The 21,889-nt window shown below is 47.2% G+C and overlaps 1 protein-coding gene across 1 annotated transcript in view; it reads right to left on the reverse strand.

The window, feature by feature from the left end:
- Nucleotides 1-21,889, reverse strand: part of TLL2 (tolloid like 2) — a 122,211-nt gene that overhangs the window by 66,846 nt on the left and 33,476 nt on the right. Inside the window, exon 3 of the mRNA XM_049646453.1 lies at nucleotides 3,016-3,093. Coding sequence (XP_049502410.1) covers nucleotides 3,016-3,093 — 78 coding nt within the window. The remainder of the gene's footprint in view (nucleotides 1-3,015; nucleotides 3,094-21,889) is intronic.

The following is a 21,889-nucleotide window of genomic DNA, read 5'->3' on the forward strand; positions in this document are numbered from 1 at the left end:
AATGAATCTGCCTTTCTCTAAAGGAGGCCAGACTGAAAAGAGGGGGATCAGCAACCCAACAGCAAAGTGAGCAGAAGACAGGCAGGAAGAGGCAAATCACAGAAGTGCGCCCCCAAATCACTGGCAAAGTCAGGAAGAAATGTTGAAAGTCACCAGCAGTCAAGGAAATAAATATTAAGTAATAATAAACCACTGTTTACATTATTAAACACGCGGCTAGTACCTGGTGCTAGAGAGGATACAGTGAAAAAGGCACACTCCCAAGTTGCTATGGAAACGTGAATGGTTTTACCTTTTGAAATGTGTTCTAGCAACACCTGTTAAAAACAAGAGTGTGAGGATGTGTGTTCAGGAATGTCAGTGCAATGCAGCATTGCTCACGAAGGCAAAAACTTCGAATGAAGTGAATGTTAATTGACAAGGGAATGACTGGATCAATTACAGTCCATCCATATCAGGAATATTTTGCAAAATATTCAAAAGAATAAAGTTATCACAAATGCATTAGAGGAGTTTCTCATGAGGTGTTGCTGAGAAAAGTATGATTCATAAAAAGCATGTATCAAATATGATCCCACTTTTTAAAGCGATGAAGCTTGTATTTGAATATATGTTTATATCTCTACCTAAATGTATATATGAATACATGTGTGTGGAAAAAAAGTATGGAAGGATGCATACAACGTCATCAAGCTTGCGTGACAGAGAAAAGGGTAGGGGGCGATACGTGAAAAAAAGAAGTGAAGGAGGTAGCCAAATTAAAAGGAAAAGAATTTTTTTCTTTAAAATTTTTAATGTTTATTTAGTTTTGAGAGACAGAGCATGAGCATGAGCATGGGAGGGGCAAAGAGAGAGGGAGACAGAATCCAAAGCAGGCTCCAGGCTCTGAGCTGTCAGCACAGAGCTCTACGCAGGGCTTAGACACACAAACTGTGGGTTCATAACCTAAGCTGAAGTCGGACGCTGAACTGAATGAGCCACCCAGGTGCCCCAAAGGGAAAAGAATTTTTTTTTATTTCTTTTTAATGTTTATTTATTTTTGAGAGAGAGAGAGAGAGAGAGAGAGATACACACAGAGTGTAAGCAGGGGAGGGGCAGAGAGAGAGGGAGACACAGAATCCAAAGCAGGTTCCAGGCTCTGAGCTGTCAGCACAGAGCTGGACGTGGGGCTTCAACTCACGAACCTCGAGATCATGACCTGGGCCGAAGTCAGACGTTTAACCCACTGAGCCACCCAGGTGCCCCAGGGAAAAGAATTTTTAAAAACATTTAAAAAAGGATATGATAGGGTCACCTGGGTGGCTCAATCAGTTAAGCGAGACTTCAGCTCGGGTCATGATCTCACAATTTGTGAGTTCAAGCCCCGAGTCTGGCTCTGTGGAGAGCTCAGAGCCTGGAGATTGTTTCGGATTCTACATCTCCCTTTCTCTCTGCTCCTCCCCTGCTCACGCTCTCTCTCTCCTACAAAAATAAATAAACATTCAAAAAAATTTTTTTTAACTTTAAAAAAAGATATGATAGGTGTGCCTGGTGGCTCAGACAGGTAAGCATCCAACTTTGGCTCAGGTCACGATATAGCAGCTTGTGAGTTCGAGCCCCACATCAGGCTCTGTGCTGACAAGTCAGAGCCTGGAGCCTGCTTCCGATTCTGTGTCTCTGTCTCTCTCTGCCCCTCTCCCACTCACGCTTTGTCTCTCTCTCAATCTCTCTCTCAAAAATAAATAAATGTTAAAAAATATTTTTTTTAACTTTAAATAAGGATATGATAGGGGTGCCTGGGTGGTTCAGTTGGTTAAGCCTCCAACTCTTGATTTTGGCTCAGGTCATCATTTCACAGTTTTGTGGGATCAATCCCCACATTGGGCTCTGTGCTGACAGCCAGTGGAGCCTGCTTGGGATCTCCCTCTCTCTGCCCTTCCCGTGCTCGTGCTCTCTCTGTCCCTCTTAAAATAAATAAATAAAATTAAAAAAAATTATTCCTTTTGACTGGCCAGTGGTGCAATGGATAATGCATTCGACTACGGATCAGAAGATTCTAAAAATCATTCCTTTTGATACTGTGTGTCAACTATACTTCAATAAAAAATTATTCCTTTTGCTCCGCATTCATTTTAGGCAGAAGAAACGCCATTGCCAGCAGTGAGCCCTCACTCCTGTAGGCTGCAGGCCAGCCCAAAGCCCAGCAGCCTCTCTCCTCCAGCACAGCTTCCGAACGGGAAAAACTCCCCCAAACTGAGATGCTTCTAGCGAGACACCCCCACCCATAATCTCCAGGCTAGAATCTCTAGAACCAGGAAAGCACACTCCTGTGAGCATTAGTGTGCAGATAGACAGAAGTAGCACCATCGAGGCAGAAACGTGGCAGGTGGCCCTGGCCACAGACAACCCCCCCCCCCCCCTCCCCCCCCAGTGCACACACAAGGTCTCTAGTCTACACCCTCCTCCCGAGCCCCCACCCCAGCTTTATCTTCCCACCTTGCCTCCCATGCCCACTTGTTCCCTCAGATACCCAGTTCCCAAAGCCTCACGATCCCTCCTGTCAGCCCTTGGGGGCAGCAACTTACAAGCCAGGCACCAATGAGAAAGGTCAAGCCCAGAAAGCAGAGTTTAACTGAAGACCATACAGTCCCTGAGCAACCAAACACCACCCTTCTACGGCTTTCTCCGGCAGCCAGTCCACCCTCAGTAAGAGGACACACTCCCTCATGGCCACAGACCTCGGTGCTTCTAGTCTACTGTGATAGGAAGTAAAAAGTGGAATAAGAGGTTTCCAAAGCCAAGGGCAGGGGGTAAGGGACAAAAGAGGAGTGACTGCTTAGTAGGTGTGGGGTCTCCTTTGGGATGATAAAAATGTTCTGGAACAAGATAGAGGGATGGTTGCACAACATCGTGAAGGTACTTTATGCCACTAAGTTGTACACATTAAAATGGTTAAAATGGAAATTTTATATTCTGCGAAATTTACCACAGCTGAAAAAAACAAGGATGCAGAGGCCTGGTGGGGCCTCATATTACCCTTTCTGGCTTCCTCGCTGCTGGTATTCATGGCTGTAGCATTCTGCCAGCTCTCGAAAGGCTGCTCCTCGAGCCCACCTAAAGGAATGAGGAAGAAAAGAAGCATGAGGACACATTAGCCTTCTTTGTAGGAGCACCAAGAAATGAGGGAGCAAACCTGGTCACCTGAGGGATGACCAGAATCCCTGGCAGATCAAGAAAGATTTGATAACAAGGGTTGATTGGGCACCTATCACAGGCTGGGTACTGTTCTAGATGTTAGGGGCAAAAAAGAACCTGCTTTTCCATAACCACGCACATGATTCACAAATTATAAACGGATTACTCTCCTTGACCAGTTCAAGGGTATTTGGAGTCAGATACACAAAGTTAACAGGCAAATCCCAGAGTCAACCTCGAAGTCAGCTTTCTCACCCTCACCTCCATCAGGAAGCCCAAATGTAAACAGGACACAGCCTTCTGGGGTCCCCTGGTGTGGAATGCAGGGAGAAATCATCAGTGCTGCTTTTAAATATGTGATGTGGTCAGTTACGACCTTGGCTTAAATAAGTATTTTGGTTTTCTCTTTGGAGTGAGCCTCATTTTAAAGTTGCTCTGTCGGGTGCCTGGGTGGCTCAGTTGGTTAAGTGTTAGACTTCGGCTCAGGTCACGATCTCACAGTTCGTGAGTTTGAGCCCCGTATCGGGCTCTCTGCTGTCAGCACAGAACCCACTTCAGATCCTATGTCCCCTTCTCTCTTTGCCCCTCCTCCGCTTACACATGCATGAGTGTGTGTGTGTGTGTGTGCACACGTTCTCTTCCTCTCTCTCTCTCTCTCTCTCTTAAAAATAAATAAATAAATAATAAAATAAAATAAAAAGAAACTGCTCTGTTGACTTCCAGGGCGCCTGGGTGGCTCAGTTGGCTAAGCATCCGACTCTTGATTTCAGCTCAGGTCATGATCTCGTGGTTCCTGAGATTGAGCCCTGAGGTGGGCTCTACCCTGATGACTCGGAGCCTGTTTAGGATTCTTTCTCTCCCTCTCTCTGTCTGCCCCCCTCACCCTGCACTCACATGTGCGCACTCTCTCTCTCTCAACATAAAAAAATAAACATAAAAAAAAGAAATCCCTTTTGCTAGCTTCATGTATTAGACTCCGCAGACACCGCCTTGGTCAAGAACAGTGATCCTTGTATTTGTTTGCTAGTGGCCATTGGGTATAAACCTCGTTCACACCTGTCTTCACCAGGAACATGGTCAATCAGCAAATATTATTAGACCCACAGTGAGCCGAAATTGTGTGCACCGGGCGATCGCCAGGCACCAGGTGATCCAGCAGTGAACAAGACAGACGGGTGACATGGGTGGCTGGACGATAAACACAAAGTAAGAAAACAAAAGGCCACAATCGTTGTAGGTTCAGAAAACCTGAAGGTCAAAGGCGGTATGTGGTGGAGCACGGTTGGGGCAGTTGCTCAGAAAGGGCCTTCTCTGACCACTGGAGTCAAAGAAACTGACATAGAAGTCTGGGCCAGGATCAGGAAAGAATCTGGATGGGGAATGAGCTTGCCACGTGGAGGGGCTGACAGTGGTGGGCAAGGGGGAACAGACAGAGAGGGAGGCTGGATCCACAGGGATATAGTTGCAGACAGGGAAACAGGGAGGCTGATGAACTAGATACGAGGGACTGAGAGGGGCCCCTAGTGACTCCTACATTTAGGAGTTGCGAAACTGAGTGGGCTGTGACACCAGGGAGCAGATATGAGGGCAAAGCCTATGTCCAGGAGAGACTGTTATATGTATGAAACCACATCAAAGCGACTACAGGACAATCTACTTGGGCAAAACTGTTTCCTGCATTTGTTTAGAAATTTGCAGCTTGCAAAGCAGTTTCCCATATCTCCTTTGACCCTGATTAGAACCTTCTGTGGCAGAAAGGAACCCCATTTTCCAGAGGAGAAAATTGAGACACAAAATGCTTAGCCCGGGGTTGCCAGCCCGTCAGGGAAGCTGGGGGCTCAGGACACGGTCTCCTGGTAGGAAACCTGATGATCTTTGCTGTGCCCCACAGCTCACAGGCTTCCAACAATGCTCGAGGTAGGGTCCCAAACACGCAATCCAATGACCTGGCCCTGAACAAGCAAGGGAGACGACCCTGTGGTCCACCGTGCAGACCGCCTCTTTCCCTCTCCTGACTATGACACCGGCAGTGGACCAGACGTGCGCTGACATTTTTGTGTGCCTTCGCCCTGTTCATTCTGCTGCCTTTCTGGCCAACTCGGAATCCACTCACACACTCCCTGCAGCTGCCGGTGCATTCGCTGCCAGCTCCCAGCCCTCTGGGTATTCTTCCAGTTGCGATATCATTTCCTCTCGGGCTAAAGGTCAGGGGAAATCCTGATGGTATGAAAATCGCTGGCCAGCACAGGAATGTGGCATGTGTGGAGTGAAGAAGAGGCTGAAGCCAAAGATCTAGGACTAGCTTAGTCTTGACTGCGTAACTGCGGATAAGACCTTGGGCGTTTGTATTTTTCATCTGTCAAATGGGCTGTTTGTTTTGAAGACCAAATGAGGTAATGGGTTTGTTTAGGCACTAACTCATTCAACAAATATTTATCCGACACCTGCTACACGCCAGATGCTGTTTCTGCTGCTCAGGATACAACACGGAACAAACTCTACCCTGACCTCATGGAAATTATATTCTGATGGAGGGTAGGGGAGAAAACAAAAAAACAAATAGGCAACTAAGTATTTAAGTCAGTTGCCGATAAGCACTGTGAAGAAAATAAATGAGGGTGAGGGGAACAGTGGGCACTAGGGACAAGGGGTTGTTTCATGTGAGGTAGAAAAGCAGAAGCCTGAGGAAAGTGAAGGAGAGAGTCCACAGATAATCTGGGGAAGAACATTCCAAATTGAAAAAGCAACAGGGGCAAAGGCCCTGGGGTGGGAGTGTGCTTGGCGGTAGGGAGGCAGGATGATTTGTGAGGGGCAGAGTAGCAGGCAATGAGGCCAGCGGGCAGGGGAGGGTCTGGAGGGTTAGCTCATGTGGGGGCATTTTGAGGATCTGGCTTTCATTCTGAGGGACACGAAATGACAGCCCGGGGACACGAAAAGGGCTTTGTAACTGCACCGAATTTGAATATGACTGGGGTTATTAGTAGTGGTCAGGAGGGGGACTCAGGGGCTGGCATTTGAAAGGAGATTCCACATAGCACTACCCCAGCATGAAGGGATGGAAAGTTTAGACATGCTTGGCTCTTGCAAAAGGGGTGGAGGGAGGCCATAAATAAATAAATAAATAAATAAATAAATAAAATAACCTGTAAGCACAGTCTGGGTTCAAGGTTAGCTGTAGGCTGTGTATGAGGGAACAAAAGCCAGGAGAGACTGATACTCAGCTCTGCATCAGGCAGAGGAGGGCGGGGGTCAAGGACTTCTGATCCATTGGCCTCCAGGTGCTTGGAGCTATAATAGGAGCAAAAGCTCTGGAGTTGAGGGCAGAGCGGGTGCCCCCCCCCCCCCCCGTAAATAGAGGGGGAAAGAATCAGTGTTTCCTAAGTGGCAGTTATGGAGCTGACCATGCGCTGAGAACAGTGCTAAATGAGTTTCTTGTATTGTGTTTTGTAATTCTAGCCTCAAAAAGACACAATGACAAAAGGACCATAAACATCCCCACTTTACAGACGATGAAACAAGGCTCCAAGAGGTGAAGTGACTTGCTTGTCTTGAGGGTACAGAGATGGTTAGCAATGGTGATAGCTGGAGGTGGGGCCAATCTGACCCCCAAACCTGTGCTTCTTCCCCTCAGCCTCAGGACCAGAAAGAACAAGTGGGGTGCCTGGGAGAGCCTGGGGAAGGGCCCCAAGGGACCCACGGCATTTTCCAGGAGGCCTATGAGAGCTTGGAGCCCTGGGCAGTTAAGAACACAAATCCCCCCTCTGTCATCCTTACCAGCAAGAGACTAGAGAGTGTCTTTTTTTCTCAAAAGGGCAGCAAATCTCATGCTTCCAGTACAGCTAAGCCTGGGATCCACCTGGAGATAATGTGGTTTGGCCACTCCCCGTGATGAAACCCTTCCTGAGGCTCTCCACTGCCTTTGGGATGAGTTCTAACTCCTGAAAGGATTGCCTGGCCCCTGTGACAAGGCCCTGCCTGCCTCCTCCTCCTGGGGCCTTGAGGCTGCTACTTTCCCACTCCTACCCAGCCACCCCAAGCTACCTACAGCACTTTGATTTCTATTGTCTTCAGCCACACCCACGTCTTCACCAAATCCAACTGGTGCTTCAAGTGTCAGCAGGGACACTGCTTCTTCTGGGACACTGACCCACTGCTTCTCCCAAGTTTCAAGCACTCTGCTCTGTGCAGTCACAGCCTGGGCTGATTCACATCCCTTACCACAAGGTATCAGCACCTCCTGTCCATTCAGCTGATCCCTCAGTTTGGTTTCTAGTTTCTGGCATCTCAAAGAAAGGGATCTTGTCTTGTCCAACAATGAACACCCAGCACTGTGCCTAGCACATAGCAGACACTCAATAAAATATGAGATGGATGGATAGATAAGTCAGGTAGGCAGTGCTTAAAAAGAGAACTCAATCGGGACACCTGGGTGGCTCAGTCAGTTAAGCATCCAACTTCGGCTCAGGTCTGATCTCACTGTTCATGAGTTCGAGCCCCGCATTGGGCTCTGTGCTGATCGCTCAGAGCCTGGAGCTCGCTTCAGATTCTGTCTCCCTCTCTCTCTCTGTGACCCTCTCCTGCTCACACTCTGTTTCTCTCCCTCAAAAATAAATAAACATTTAAAAAAGAGAGAGAGAGGACTCAATCATTTCTAACGCAGCCTAACTGATGGGAAAATTTGTCTTCATCAGTTTTTATGGGGAGAGGAAAGCAGATATTCTCAGAACAATGGTTTTCAACCTTCAGTGCGATTTGGGATCACCTGGGAAACTTTTTAGAAAAATACTGATGGGGCGCCTGGGTGGTTCAGTCAGTTGAGCATCTGACTTCAGCTCAGGTCATGATCTTGTGGTCCGTAGGTTCGAGCCCCACGTCGGGCTCTGTGCTGAGAGCTCAGAGCCTGGAGCCTGCCTCTGATTCTTCTGTATCTCCCACTCTCTCTGCCCCTCCTCCACTCATGCTCTGTCTCTCTCACTCTCAAAAATGAATAAATGTTAAAAAAAAAAGTTTTAGGAAGAAAAATACTGATGCCTGGGTCCCACCCACCAGGGGCTTTCTTATTTAACCAGTCTGGGCCTGGGCTGGGCCTTGGGATTTTCAAAAGCTCTTCAGATGATTCTAAGGTACAGCCAAGGTTGAGAGTGACTACTCAGAGAACCTGTGAGAGGCAGTCTCATTTCATGATATTTTCTCACAACTAAACTCTTACTCCCCAAGCTTACCGGTAATGAAAGACGTGGGGCTGGAAACAGACATCAAACATTTAAAAAGTCGCTTCTCACATCTAAATCAATGAGAAATGTTGCTCTCTTTCAGTAAAAGCTAGCAAATGAGTAAGACAGGTGTGACTGTGGTTGGAACTGCGGGCATGGGTACCACAGAACAGGGAAGAGAAATACAGCCTGACACAAAGATTGGGGACAATGGGGGAGGGGGCATAGGGTGTGGGGATATATTCTTCCTTGGGTGTAATCGCAAGACAAAAAATATTTGGAAAAAAAATATGTATAAATGCTCATATTTGATCTTTGGTTAATTACCTCTTTAGTGAGAGGATATGCAAAGACCTTGTAGATTTCATTAGTCACAGGGGCTTATTCAAACGTCTCCTTTGCATAAGAAACCCAGGCTTACAGCTGGTCTCTGGGAAAGAATGCCCTCCAGGCCTTGAAAAGAGAGCTACAGGCCTGTTCACGCTCTCACTGAAACACAGCAGAGGTCAACGGCCCATGATGCATGGGGCCAGGCTGAAATGTTTCTATCCAGCATTTGCAATTCAATCCCACAGTTTCCTTTATGGAACAATTCACTAAATTCAGAGTTGTTCTTTTTTCTAATTCACCATATAATTCACCTCCCAAGTTCAATTAAGAAGCAATCTGTTAGCAACTTTGGGAGCAAGCTGCTTTTCTTTGGAAAAGCCCAATTTTCTTCCGTTCCCAACAAACAGTAGCTTAATTATATGCATCATATGAGACATTGATGTATACACAACACTCCTCCACCATAATTAATGAAATATTAACTATATACATCCAAAGACATCTAGGCAGAAAGAGATGGGCTTGTCCAAAGCCCAAGAGGACAGTCTTGTTCCATAGATCAATATTGCTCTATTGAATATATGCTCATGCATAGTGACTATGAATTAATATTAATTAATATGCTAATTATAAACAAAGCTTTATATTAATTATTCCTTCTATCCCTCATTTGTAGAGCCTAACATTTTTTAGTCCTTGGTTTTCTTAAACACCAGAATAACTACCATTTTTAAAGTGTTGACTGTTTGCAGGTACACACCTACGTTAACCTGTTTCATCCTCAAGCTAACCCTCTGAGGTGGATATCGTTCCCATTTTACACGCAGGGTAACTGAGGCTTAGAGCAGGTAAGATATCACTGATGACACAGCCATTGAGAAGAGAGACTGAGATTCTCTCCAGATGGTCTGGTGTCGAATCCTTTCGTATACATCACACGCTAAAGTAACCGGGCCGGGACTACCTCTGCTGTCCATTTACTCACTTTGAAGACACCTGTATTTACAGCTCTGGCCCGCCAGAGGTAAACTTACTATCATGCATCTGCATTGCTTTATTCTAATAAAAAAAAAAAATCTCCAGCACAAGCTCCTACAAACCACTTCATTACTAGTAACTCAATAACTCAGTAACTCAGTAAACATTGGTTGAGTGTCTGCTTGGGGTAGCACTGTGCCGAGTTCCTGAACACAGGACACACAGGACCTACCTTTATGGTGCCTTCATGGCTCTGGCGCAGAGGATAAAAATCAACAATAAACAATGAGATTGTTGCACAGCAGGATTAAGCACTTTGAAGAAATTACAACAGTTTTAAGAAAGAGCAGTGGGGGGATGGGAGCCCAGGGGAGGCCTCTCTGAGCAGATGGCATTTGGCCTGAGACCCTAAATGATGAAAAGGGGACATCCATCTAGGGACAGTATTCTAGCAAAACAGGCAAAACAAAACCAAAAAAGCAAAAACAAGTAAACAAACCAAAACCCAGCAAGTGACAATGTCCTGGGGAAGGAAAGTGAGTGCTGGAGCGTGGCCGGAGCCAGGGCTGAGGGCACCATGGCGGGCACTGGTGCCTGAGGAACGCACAGCCAGCTTGTACAGGGCTTTGGAGTGTTATCCTCACAGCTATGTCTTAAGCAGTCTTACTTTGCCATGCCCTTTGGTCATATGTAATATGCACAGCAATCCCATGAATAAGTAATATTATTCCTCTTTTACAGAAGAGAAAATGAAGGGTCATGAGTAAGTTGTTCGAGGTCACCCAGCTGGTATGTGACTGAATTTGCATTCCAAGTCTGGCCTGTCTGACTCCAGAATCCATGCTCCTAACCCGTGCCCTCTACCCCACACCTGTACAAGTGCGGTATCAGCGAGCATCTCAGGCAAGGCAGACGGGTGAAGTATCTGCACACCTCCTCTCCGTCAGTGCAAGAAACACCTGCTGAGCTGAGGTTTTAATTATTCATTAGAAAAAAAAAAAAAAAGAGGCCAAGCCCCCTCGACAGGCTGATTTAGGAATGAACTAGTCAACCACTATGGTAATCAATGTGTAATCCTAAGCAATTCAGTGCCAAGTACATTTTATATCTATGCCAAATTTCAAATGCTACAGAAGGGAAAGGGAAAATGAGTTAAAAGATCATTGCCAACATGTGTTAATGAAATGATTTAATATCAGCATGTGTATAATAAAAAGGGAATTCTTATACACTGCTGGTGGAGGAGGAATATAAATTGGCAACATTTTATGAGGTAATTTAGCAAGGTGTACCAAAATAGGCAGTAAGATGACTTTGACCCAATAATATGACTTCTAGATATTGGCACTAAGGAACTGATTGGCCGTAAAGACAAAAGACTATTCATCTCAACATTTTTATAATAAAGATTGTGATAACTACACCCTCAACGGGAGGCGGGGGCTAAAGTGAAATATTATATAAAGGGAACACTATGTAACCTCATAAACTGTTTTAGAAGGAAGTTTACCAGCTGGGAAAAATGGTCATATCGTAAGTCAAAACACAGATAAGGAAATAATGCCCAGGGTGATCCAATAGAACTGGGTATGATCCCGTCTTTTCTGAAAAAGCAGATCCAAAAAAGATGGGAGGGAAGTGCTGGGTGGACATACCCACAATACCCATTGTGATTATCTCTGGTTGGCAATTTGGGGGTGAATTTTATTTTCTTACATACTTTGTGTAATTTCCAAATTGCGCTCAACAGATTACTTTTACAATCAGGAAATAAAGGGATTTCCAAAAAAAAAAAAAGATTACAGCACATACTCACCTATGAACACGTGCTCTGCACTTTGTAGTGCACACGCACACACACATATACACACATAACGCACACACACACAGGCGGCTGCCCGGAAAACCTTTCTCCACTGGGAATGCAAGAAACGTAGCCGTGTTTATGCAGATGGAAAAGTTGTGGTCCCGTCATTTTTCTCTGTTCTGACCATGGAAAGAAAAAGTAATGAGTCCACACCTTGGCAAGATGGAGGCCAGGAAACCTCATGGCTGAGAAGGTGAGAGGGCCTGTCAGAACCTTCCCTGAGACAGTGTTCGGTGGGCAATTCTGAGGTCTGGCCCTCCCTTCTCCAGCCAGTTACCTGGCTCCCACCTGTGTCCAAGCACTGGCTGGTGAGGCCTCAGAATTTGCTCCTGCCCCAGGCAGAAGCTCATGGGAGGCTTCTTAATCATGCAGATTTGAGTGCTGCCTTCCCAGAGCCTCCAGTCAAACATCCATTTTGCTTGGCATTGGACCCTCCCCCAACCTTGAATGGCTGCACCTGCATTTTTCCTGGTCCCTGGTTATTGTTACGGCCATGCCAGATCTCTTCTCAAAGAGAAGTACCTGTGTTCTCAAAAGATCTCTTCCTTAGGTGAGTTCTCAAAGCAGAAGTACCTGTTGCTCACCTGGCTTCAAACTTCCAGCGCTCTCCTGAGCCTGGACTCCAGGCACTCTTGTCACTTGGCCCACACCTTTCATACCCAGCCTGGCCTTGGCTTCTTCGAAGGCTGTTTCCATCACTTATTGCTGCATAACAAACTATCCCTCTCAACTGAATGGCTTAAAATAACCATTTTATGCTTGCTTCTGATTCTGTGGGCCAAGAATGGCAGCAAAGAACAAATGGCGCTGGCTTGTCTGCTCCACAGTGTCTGGGGTCTTAGTTGGGATAGCTCAAATGGCTGAGGGATGGCTACAATGGCTCACGTGGAGCCATAAGTCTGGGGCCTTGGCTCTCTTCCATGCGGCCTCTACACACAGCCCCCTTGGGCTTCCTAACCGCAGAATGCTTCCAAGAGGCAGCCTTCCAAAACGATGAGTCCCAACGTGCCAGTGCTTTGTAAAAGCCTCCGCTTACATCATGCTTTCTAGTTCCCCATTGGCCAAAGCAAGTCGCTTTGGGCTGAGCCCAGAGTCACTGAAGGAGAGGATGGTACCAGCGAATTGACTGTGCCAGGTGAGGTTTGTCAAGGGAGCACAAATGTAACAGCCTACCTACTACCAACCTGATCTCGGTGTATCTGAGGTTCAGGCAAATCAGGTGGTTTGCTAGACGGACCCTACGGTGCAAGGTCCAGAGTCAGAGTGCTTACCGGCAAAGTCTTAGCTTTGCTACTGACTAGCTGTGGGACCTCAAACAAGTCATTTAACCTCTTTCTCCTTCAGTGGCCTCATCCACAGAAGGAGGATTCACCTCATAGGGTTGTTATAAAGATTAAGAGGGATAATACGTGCAAGGCATAGAACAATGCCTGGCCCCAAATCGGCACTCACTGAGTTAGCTGTTACTACTATTACGACTATTACTACTGACTCTAAACAACTCACCCTCCTTCACAAAACCCAGATAGTAAGAGGCAAAACCCAGATGCAATCTTAAGCCCATGTGCCTCCACTGATGGCCTCTATAATAAAGGGCTATTTAGGGCTTCTCCTATACATAGATTTCTAGAAGCTTCTGAAGAGGTGTGCTTCTAAAGCAGGAAGTGGTCAGGTGTGACAGCAGTGGGGCACTAGAGAGGCATGGGGGTAGAAATTCAGATCCACAGTGTTCGGGGCTGCTGGTGAGGCAGCAAGAACCGAAGAGCATTATGGGGCACCAATTAAATCCTTCTTTGAGATGCTGAGGGCCAATCTTTGGGCTTATAAGCTGAATGCATAAAAGGAAGTTTGTGGAAGAACCTCCTCCGGTCCCATTTCTTTCAGGGCTCACTGAACATTATCAGCAATGATCTTTTTTCTGTGTTTGCATGTTAACTGTCTGCATCCATGACACTCTCTAAAACACAAAGCTCCAGCTTCTTCAGTGACGTAACCCCAGGCCTGGGATGGGCCTGGAACAGAGGGAGGAAGGGAGGAAAGAACACACTGGACATTGAGGTTGGTCTCGCAGCAAGAAGTGACGACATCCTGAAGTGGGCGGGCCACAGCAATGGAGAAGAGAGTGCCTAGGTGAGCTCTTTAGGTGATGGCACAATCATTGTTCAGGGTGCAGCTGGATATGAGAAGGGGGGTGGAGGAAAGCCTTCGTCTGCTCTGAGATGTGATAAAGGCACTCCCTTTCGTGGTCATCATGCTGAAATATGCCAGCGGAAAAGAGCATTACGGACAACCCACCAGAACGGTCAACGTAAGAGATTTGGGGCAACTCTAACAGGAAATGTGTATAACTGCAATAGGAGAATTACACATTTTATTGCAATTTGTAAAAATAATAGTAAGTGAAGAAGACACATTCCATGTTCCTGGGTGGATTGAGTAAGTAATATAAATGTGTCAGTTTCTCCAAATGAAGTTATGGGTTTAATGCAACCATGACTCAAATTCTAAGAAGATTTTGTTGGGATCCTCTTGGAGTTTTGTAGGAAAGTGACCCTTACATTCACCTAGAAGAATAAACAAGTGAGGTTATCCAAGACATTTCTAAAACACAAAGAGCAAGGGCAAGGGGGAAGGATGCAGCTCACCAAATATTAAAATACATAAAGAAACTAACATAAGAAGATATATAGATGAACAAGGCGCAAACACTAACACTACTTACAAAAACACACACTATGTGATAGAGGAAACATCCCCAAACGACCAGGAAAGAATATGAAGTAGACAGTGTTGAGATTATTATTCAGAAATTAGGGGGAGAGGGAGGGGTGCCTGGGTGGCTCAGTCAAAGAGCTCACAGCCCAGGCTGGGAGAAAAGGAAAAGATTTAGCCATTTGGGTGCGAACCAGAGAAGGGGTGGTGGAGCTTGAGGGAAAGGCAGATGGGGAGGGGCAAAGACTTTGCGGGCCCTGGGGCAGGAAAGAGGACAGCTTACGGGAGAGTGTCCTAAGCCCTCAGCCCAAGTCCCACCAGAGTGTGATCCCAATGTGTCCTTCCAGCTTCTCTCCCCCACCTGCCAGCCACCCTGAACCCCTTAGTTCTTGCTGCTAAGCTCCCCCTCCTATGACTGCCTTCCACCTGCAATGCACAACCCTTCCAACTACAGCCCTAGCCCAAATCCTTCGAGGCCCAACTCTATTTCTTTCACAAAGGCATCCTCCTTCTCTGTGCTTCATTTACATCTCTCTCGTGGCCTTTTACTCATTCATTTGTTCATTTGTTCCCTCATTTAACAAACTCTTATGGGGCACCTCTCTGTGCCAGGCATTGTACCAAGGGCCAGAGATAGAAAAAGAGACCAGAGGTAAGCCTTCCTTTCAAGAAGCTCCTGGGCCCGATCATACCATGCCCATAGTATTTGTGAACCAAGGCTGTTTTCCCTAATAAGACACTTAACTCCCTGAGGACACAGACAATATCCTGTATATTTCCACCGTGCAGTGTTTGTAACAGATGCTTAACAAATATGTGCATCTGAGTTGGACTGAACTGGGTTGGCTAATGTTTGCATATATTATCCCAGCCAATATTCACTGCACCTGTGTGGGCCAAGGTATTGTTATTGTTGTCCCCATTTTACAGATGAGGAAACTGAGGCTCGATGACGTAAAGCCCTTGATCTGTGGTTACCAGTTGGTATGCAACAGAGCTGGGAGGATCTAACCTTGAGTCTTTGGTCTTTGTCTCCTTGTGTGACAGGAGAAAAGAATGAGGGAAACCCCCAGATAATGGAGAAAAGGTCATCTGGACTCAAGGATTAGGATTCTCACTATGCAGTAAAAAGCTCTTCAGAAGAGGCACACGTGTCCTCATAGAAAATCTTAGGAGGGTTTTACCACATGGCCTTTGCACAGATGACCAAATGACCAATCAAGATTTACAGATGATAGTCTGTAATGGTAATCTCCAAGGGCAAGCCCCATGAATTGGGTCACAGAAGCAGTAGCAAGGAACTCAGGAAATCAAAGAAAGGAAGACCAACCCAAACCCTCTCCAAAGACCTGGAGGAGAGAAGCAGAAAGAGGGTCACGGAATTCCATAGCCTGTCTTTGACCTTTCTGGACAGAAGTCAGCTCAGTTCAAGGAGAACTGCAGAGCAAGGGTTCCACCTTAAAAAGATAATATAGGTAAACAGAGGTTAAAGTGACTAGGGTTTTTCTGGGTGATGGCCCCACCTCAGTGAACCGTGATGGCCCCTTTGTTTCAGAGAGGTTAATATCTATGAATGGTCCTGTTGCACTGATTCACTAGCTCAAAAAGAATCTGTTCCGATGCCAATGCATTTGCTGGGCCATAAACTACCCACCCCCCAACACACTGAGTACCCTGTTTGCCTTTTTTGTGCTTTTTTCCCCAGTGCCATGCAGAGCCCAGGACATGGCATGCTGTATTACAAGGAGGTGCCAGAGACTGAAAGTTCAAGGAAGAGAAGAAGAGAGCCTCCAGAAGAAGGATCTTCTGTCAGATGACCAGGTGGTAGTTGACGTTCTGACCCTCCTCCCTTGACAGAGAAGAGAGAAGCCGCATGGCCAGTGCCATGGGACCTGATTTAGGGTCCAAAGATGGTGTCCTTTCCCCACTGGCCTGACATGCAAACTCAGATGCCTGGAGCTAGGAGGCCAGGCAAGCAACACATTGGAGTGAAAGAGGCTGGGTATGAGAGATAAATAGGGGTAGTGGGGTCTGTGGCCAACTGCAGGGCACGTGCCCCCCCAGAGTTCAACCCATCATTATGCAACTCCATTGATTGTTGCCATGTGGAAATGCCGGACCAGCATGGCCAGATCTCCCAACTTTTCAAGAGAAGCCAGAGTTCTGGATTTTTATGAGAAATCTGATTTTTTAAAATGTTGGCAGTAAGTTTAAAACTGTGAGCACTACAAAACAAACAAAACACATCTGCAGACCAGATTTGGCTGGTGGGCTGACCGCTTAGGGCCTCTGGGCTGCAGAGAGAATGGGAAAGCCATGCCTCTAGGGGGTGCCAGTGTCAGGAAAGACAGGATCTCCTTCCTCAGGCAACAGCAGCCCAGCACTAGGGGTGCAGGAGGCTGGCAGAAAACGCGGGAAGCAGAAAGCAAGAACCAATGGAAGCGAGTTAGAGGCTCAGCGCCAAGACCAGCACGGCTTTTCTCTCACAGTTTGTGGGCAAACAGCTCATTAAATGACACCAAAGAGAAAGAAGATGACCAGAAGAATGCAGGGTGAGATTCCACTGGCAACTCTACCACCATCGTCACCTCCTCTCTCTGGACCTCCTTGGAAGCCACAGATGTAATGACCCGCAGACCTCGATGTGAACAGCCCCAGAAGAAATGTGACTTTGCTCCAGCCATCCCGCACATCAGCCGCAGGTTAGCACAATGGAAGGGGGAGAGGAGTCTCATCCCAGACTCACACCGGCGGGATCCCCTGCTGCCCCTCAAGCTGCATCTCCAGCTCGCAGGGTGTGGCCCACTTGTCACTGATGCTTGTAAGACAGCCTCAGCTTTCCTTTCTCTCTCCTATCACTGTTTGTTGTCATTTTCTAAGATAGGGCAAAGGGGGCCACTGCCAGATTTCTGCCAATCTATATGGGAGCCCGTTGGAGGGCCCCTGGAAGGTCCAGGTTAGATGCAATTTAAGTAGAACATTCTGAAGTTCCATGAGGCATCAAATGAAGGAGAAGCCAAAGATACGGTGGTTCTCTAATTAGCTGTGCATGTAGCAGAAACCACACATTTAGTCTCCACACATTTATGGATTATCTTTGGCAAAAGAACCAGGAGACTCATTCTTGGCCCTCAGGAAGCTTAGAGCTTTTATAGATAAGAAAACAGCCTTTACAGATAAGAAAAGGGATGTCCCATGAAGTGAAGTGACATGGCCAAGGTCTGTGTGTTGTGCAGTGGGTAACTCTGAAGGGCTGGGGCACTGGTTTTGTCCAAGAACAAATGAGTTCATCACCATGCCCAGGAAGAAAATACTTGAGTAGTAAACTGCATTTGTGACACAGGTCTGTCTCCATCTGTACCAAAATGCACACATCTAGAAGAGGCCAAGAGATACAAAAGCAAAGGTGCTTAGCATTAAGAAAACTAAAATATTTAGGGGGTGATTACTTACTGGGTAAAAGCATCCTTTAATTCATCAAAAAGGATTCACCACAGGGTTCTCTTAAGTCACGGTGAGGAGTATTTTTTATACCTAGGCTACTGATATTAGAATAATTGACTGGAAGGCAGCATAGGTAAGATTGCTTTAAGTATGGTTTATTGCATTTCATTCTGCCTTAGAGATCAACTAACATTTAAGTTAAAAACAGGAAACAGAGAATTCCATTCAATAAATACAAATGAAAACATACACAGTTAAAGGGCAGTGAAAGTGGAATCAGACTAAGAAGAACCGGAGAGGTAAGGCATTATCTTTCTGTCGGCCAAAACTGGGAGGCAACGACTGGGTCCTCATCTGACACAGGCAGTCCCTGGCTCTCAGGAGACTGTGTTCCCAAATTCCATGTATTAAGATGGCTGATGGGAACTCATAAAGTATTTTCCCATGGAAATAACAGAAATGGCAAAGTGGGTGTGAGGTCCCCAGGCTTGGCCCCAAGACCAAGTTAACCTGAAAGGGACTGCTTCCACACCTCCATGCCTGGCGGGTCTTCACTCACCAATCAGCTCTTCAAACCGAAGGCTGCTCCATCACTCATTCTTCTCTGGAGCCACAGACACAGACCTGCCACCTGCCTCCATCATAACTATGTCTCCTCCTCTTACCTCCCCGGGGTTCTGTTGTCAGACCCGTGGTCAACTCATGTTATACTCTCTCCCCAAGAGATTCCTTCCACGCTTAGGATTTCCACAGTACCCCTACCTAGGGAGGTACTGTGGGTACCCAGCAGGGGACACTCGAGTTGAGGATCATGATGGGAACTCAGGCACGGTGGCCATGCCATGATGGGTCAGGTGTAAGAAGAGGCAAAAGCAAAAATGAGATATTTTATGATCCCTGAGAAGAGAGGCCAGCTTTGCTCCTCTCTCTCCAATTCCTAGTCCAGTCCCCAAGAGGCCGGATCTCCCCAGCTTCTGTGTGTTGGCGGCCCAGAGAATATATTGTTAAGTAAATTCTTCACTTGAGCTATCTTGAGTAGGATTCTGTATGTTGAAACGGAGAGAACTTTGCCTACAATGCCACGTACTAAATCCTGTCTGTCCGGGCTTCTCCAGCTTATCTCCCAATTTTGACTCAGGCTCCCGGATTTGAGGTCCATGAGGGGCCCAGGATTACAGCTCCCTGGATGAATCCCTGAGGGTGCTCACCGCCCCTCACTCACCCAGCTCAGGCTCCAAGTGGACTCCCAGCCCAGTTTCCGCAAATTCTGAGAAATGCAGTCATAACAAAAATCAACCTAAAGGTGAATTTACTTTTCCTAACACTTCAAGTTCACAGTGAACTCTGGCTTCAACCCAAGGTATAAGTCAGCCTCTGAATGAGGCCCCAGGGAATGAGATGATAGAATCCTTATGTTGCATTCTTTTTTCCTTCCGAAAGAACAGATGTGCATTTTATCAGATGCCTCTTTATCATCTCAAATCATCTTCCTAAATTGAAGAGTTTATGGGCAGAATAGCTGCCAGGCCTTGTCCAGTTCCCGCCCCACTGTCCTTCTCCCCTACCGGCTGCCAGCTGCGGTCTGCGGGCTGAGCCTGCCCCAACGCTGTGGCCAGCCCGGTCCTAGGTTGGGGAGATATAGGGAGTATAGACTCAACACTGGAGGGTCTCCACAGCACTTCACCTTTGACCCAGTTTGGATCTGTGTGCTCCTGCCTAATTTCTGACCCGTGTCTTCATGCCAAGTCTCCAGCTTATAGGCCCTCCCTAACACCCACACCCCAGAAGGTTCAGGGGTCCTTGCCTTGTTCTCTTGAGCTCACAGCATAAAACTGGAACTCCCCATGAGTTCTACTAAAGGTCCCTCCAATGCTATTTGCCTTGGTCTCTGCCCTGGCCCACCCAGTGGCCCTGCTCTGCCCCCTGGCAGGCCCTGTGCTCCAGGTTGGACCCCCAACACCAACTCCTGCCTGGATGACAACAGTCACCTGGGGCCTTCCCTCTAGGTGGGGGTTCTGCCTACTGGACCACACCTCCCCTGGGAGGTTGGTGGCCACCCCATACCAGCAGGGGCTTTTGATCCCAGGTACTGCCCTCCAGGCTGCCCCATTCCTCCCACACTCCAAAGCATGACCATAATCACATCCATCACTAAAACTCCATCTCTTGAATGGCAAGATAGAAAGTGGGTACTGCTGTATCCTTGGTGCTGAGCACAGAAGAGGACCCGATTAACATCTGTTATCTGAAGGAAGGAAAGAGGGAGGGGCAGTTGGTGTCAAAGGGTCAGCAGAGCTGTGAAGCGGACACATGCCAGAACAGGAGTTCAGCAAGTAAAGATCAAGGTCTCCACCACGGGAGCCAAGAAGAATTCTCATAGGAGGGCAGAGATGATTGGAGCAGTCAGCTGGGGTGGGGGCTGCAGGTCTGGGGGAAGAAAGGATGAAAGGAGCCCTGGAGGAGTGAGCAGGAATGCTGGCACTCCCTCTCTGGCATGGCAAAGACCTAAGGACTGCATTTTCCATCTGGGAATCTATGTGAAGGGCCCGGGAAAGATAACCTATTGACCACTTGGCTAAAGGATGCCTTTTTCAGACATTTCCTGCAAGGTGATCAGGGCTTGCTCAGCCTGAGGGTGCCACCCCCTAAGCATTTCTTTCATTGCTGGTCCCCACTCCCAGCTGGAGTCTGAGGCATCCTGCATTCAAGCAAACAGTCCTAACCCCAACTGGCCTCTTGGGGGGAGCAGAGGAGCAGGAAAGAACGGAGGCCACCGAGCACTCCTGAGGCTCATAGCCCCATCCACAGACCATAAGTGTTTGTCTGGCATCTTTCATGTGTCTAGCCTGATGCTGGAACGAAAAAGGATGAGCCAAGACCAAAGATAAGTCATGGCTACGATAGGCTGGGGGATGTAGCAAGGCACACACTGAATGCGACCTGAGTCAATGGAGGGCATGATGAGGTGTAGCCCCCTAAGTGCATGGAACTCTTCCACATCTTTCTTCATCACCTCTCAAGGGAGGTGATGGGGAGACCAAGTCTCTCTAGCTCAAGGGGACAGTGTCGGCAGTGATGCTGATGCCAGCAGCTATTTCTAGAAGCAATGGAGCATAGAGGGCAAAAGTAGGGCCTTTGACATCAGAGTTAAGTCCTAATCTTGGCTCTGCCTGTAATTGGTTGTGTTCGTTACCTACCTCTGAACATTACCTTTTATATCTTTGGCGACAGTACCCACCACATAGAAGTGTTGTACGAAGGTTAACTGAGATCACGTATTTAAAGTATGCGAGACGTACTCGGCCAACAGCAAATGCTAGCTAGTATTATTCTTTTTGTTGTTCTTAGAGAAGAATCAGCACCTAATCCACTTTCAGATCTCTCTCTGGCTAACTTCGTGATCCTGGAGTTTGACTCAGAACGACCAGGGAAGGCTAGGGAATTGGGTGGGTAGGGTCTAAACCCAAGGACCTGCTCAGATCACAGTGGTGCTGGCCCAGCTCCAGAGACCCCAGGGAGGTGCTGCGGAGTACGCACAGCAACAAAAAAGAATTTAGGGCATTTGGCAGTGTGGAGTCTGAGACAAAGAGGTGGGCCAGAGAGAAGAGAAGACAGAGGAGCCAGCACAGGTGTGGCCATGGCGGCTATTATTTATCAGGTGCTTCCCAGGTGTCAGACCCTGGCATAAATGCTTTACCTATCCCACTTCTCAACGCCCCTGCAAGACAGGCATTAATATCCTGTTTTACATATAGGGAACGAGTCACCCTAAATTCCCCAGCTAATCAATATGGAGCCAGAGAGGCAAACCCAGGCCTGCCTGACTCCACCATCCAAGCCTCTCTGCACTGAAGTCCTGCCGGGGCCCGGGTGTCCACATGAGGAGAACCTTTCCAAGAGTGCGGAAGCACTCAGAAAAGGGAGACCATGGACAAGAGCTTCATAACTTGGGATCCATGGAGTAGTTAAATCTCTTGAAATTCCAAGCAAAATTGTGTGTGTGCGTGTGTGTCCTTTTTTCTCAGAGAAGTGCTCATAATATTCATCAGACTCTCAAAGAGGTCTATGGACCCCCAAAATGTCAAGTACAATGTACTTAGAGAAAAGAGGTCACCAAGACCTTATTCTCTGGGCACTCCTTCCTTCAAAGCTCTGGAGGAGACGGTGGAGA

The sequence above is a fragment of the Panthera uncia genome, chromosome D2 (assembly GCF_023721935.1).
Source record: "Panthera uncia isolate 11264 chromosome D2, Puncia_PCG_1.0, whole genome shotgun sequence".
Classification (NCBI taxonomy): Eukaryota; Metazoa; Chordata; class Mammalia; order Carnivora; family Felidae; genus Panthera; species Panthera uncia.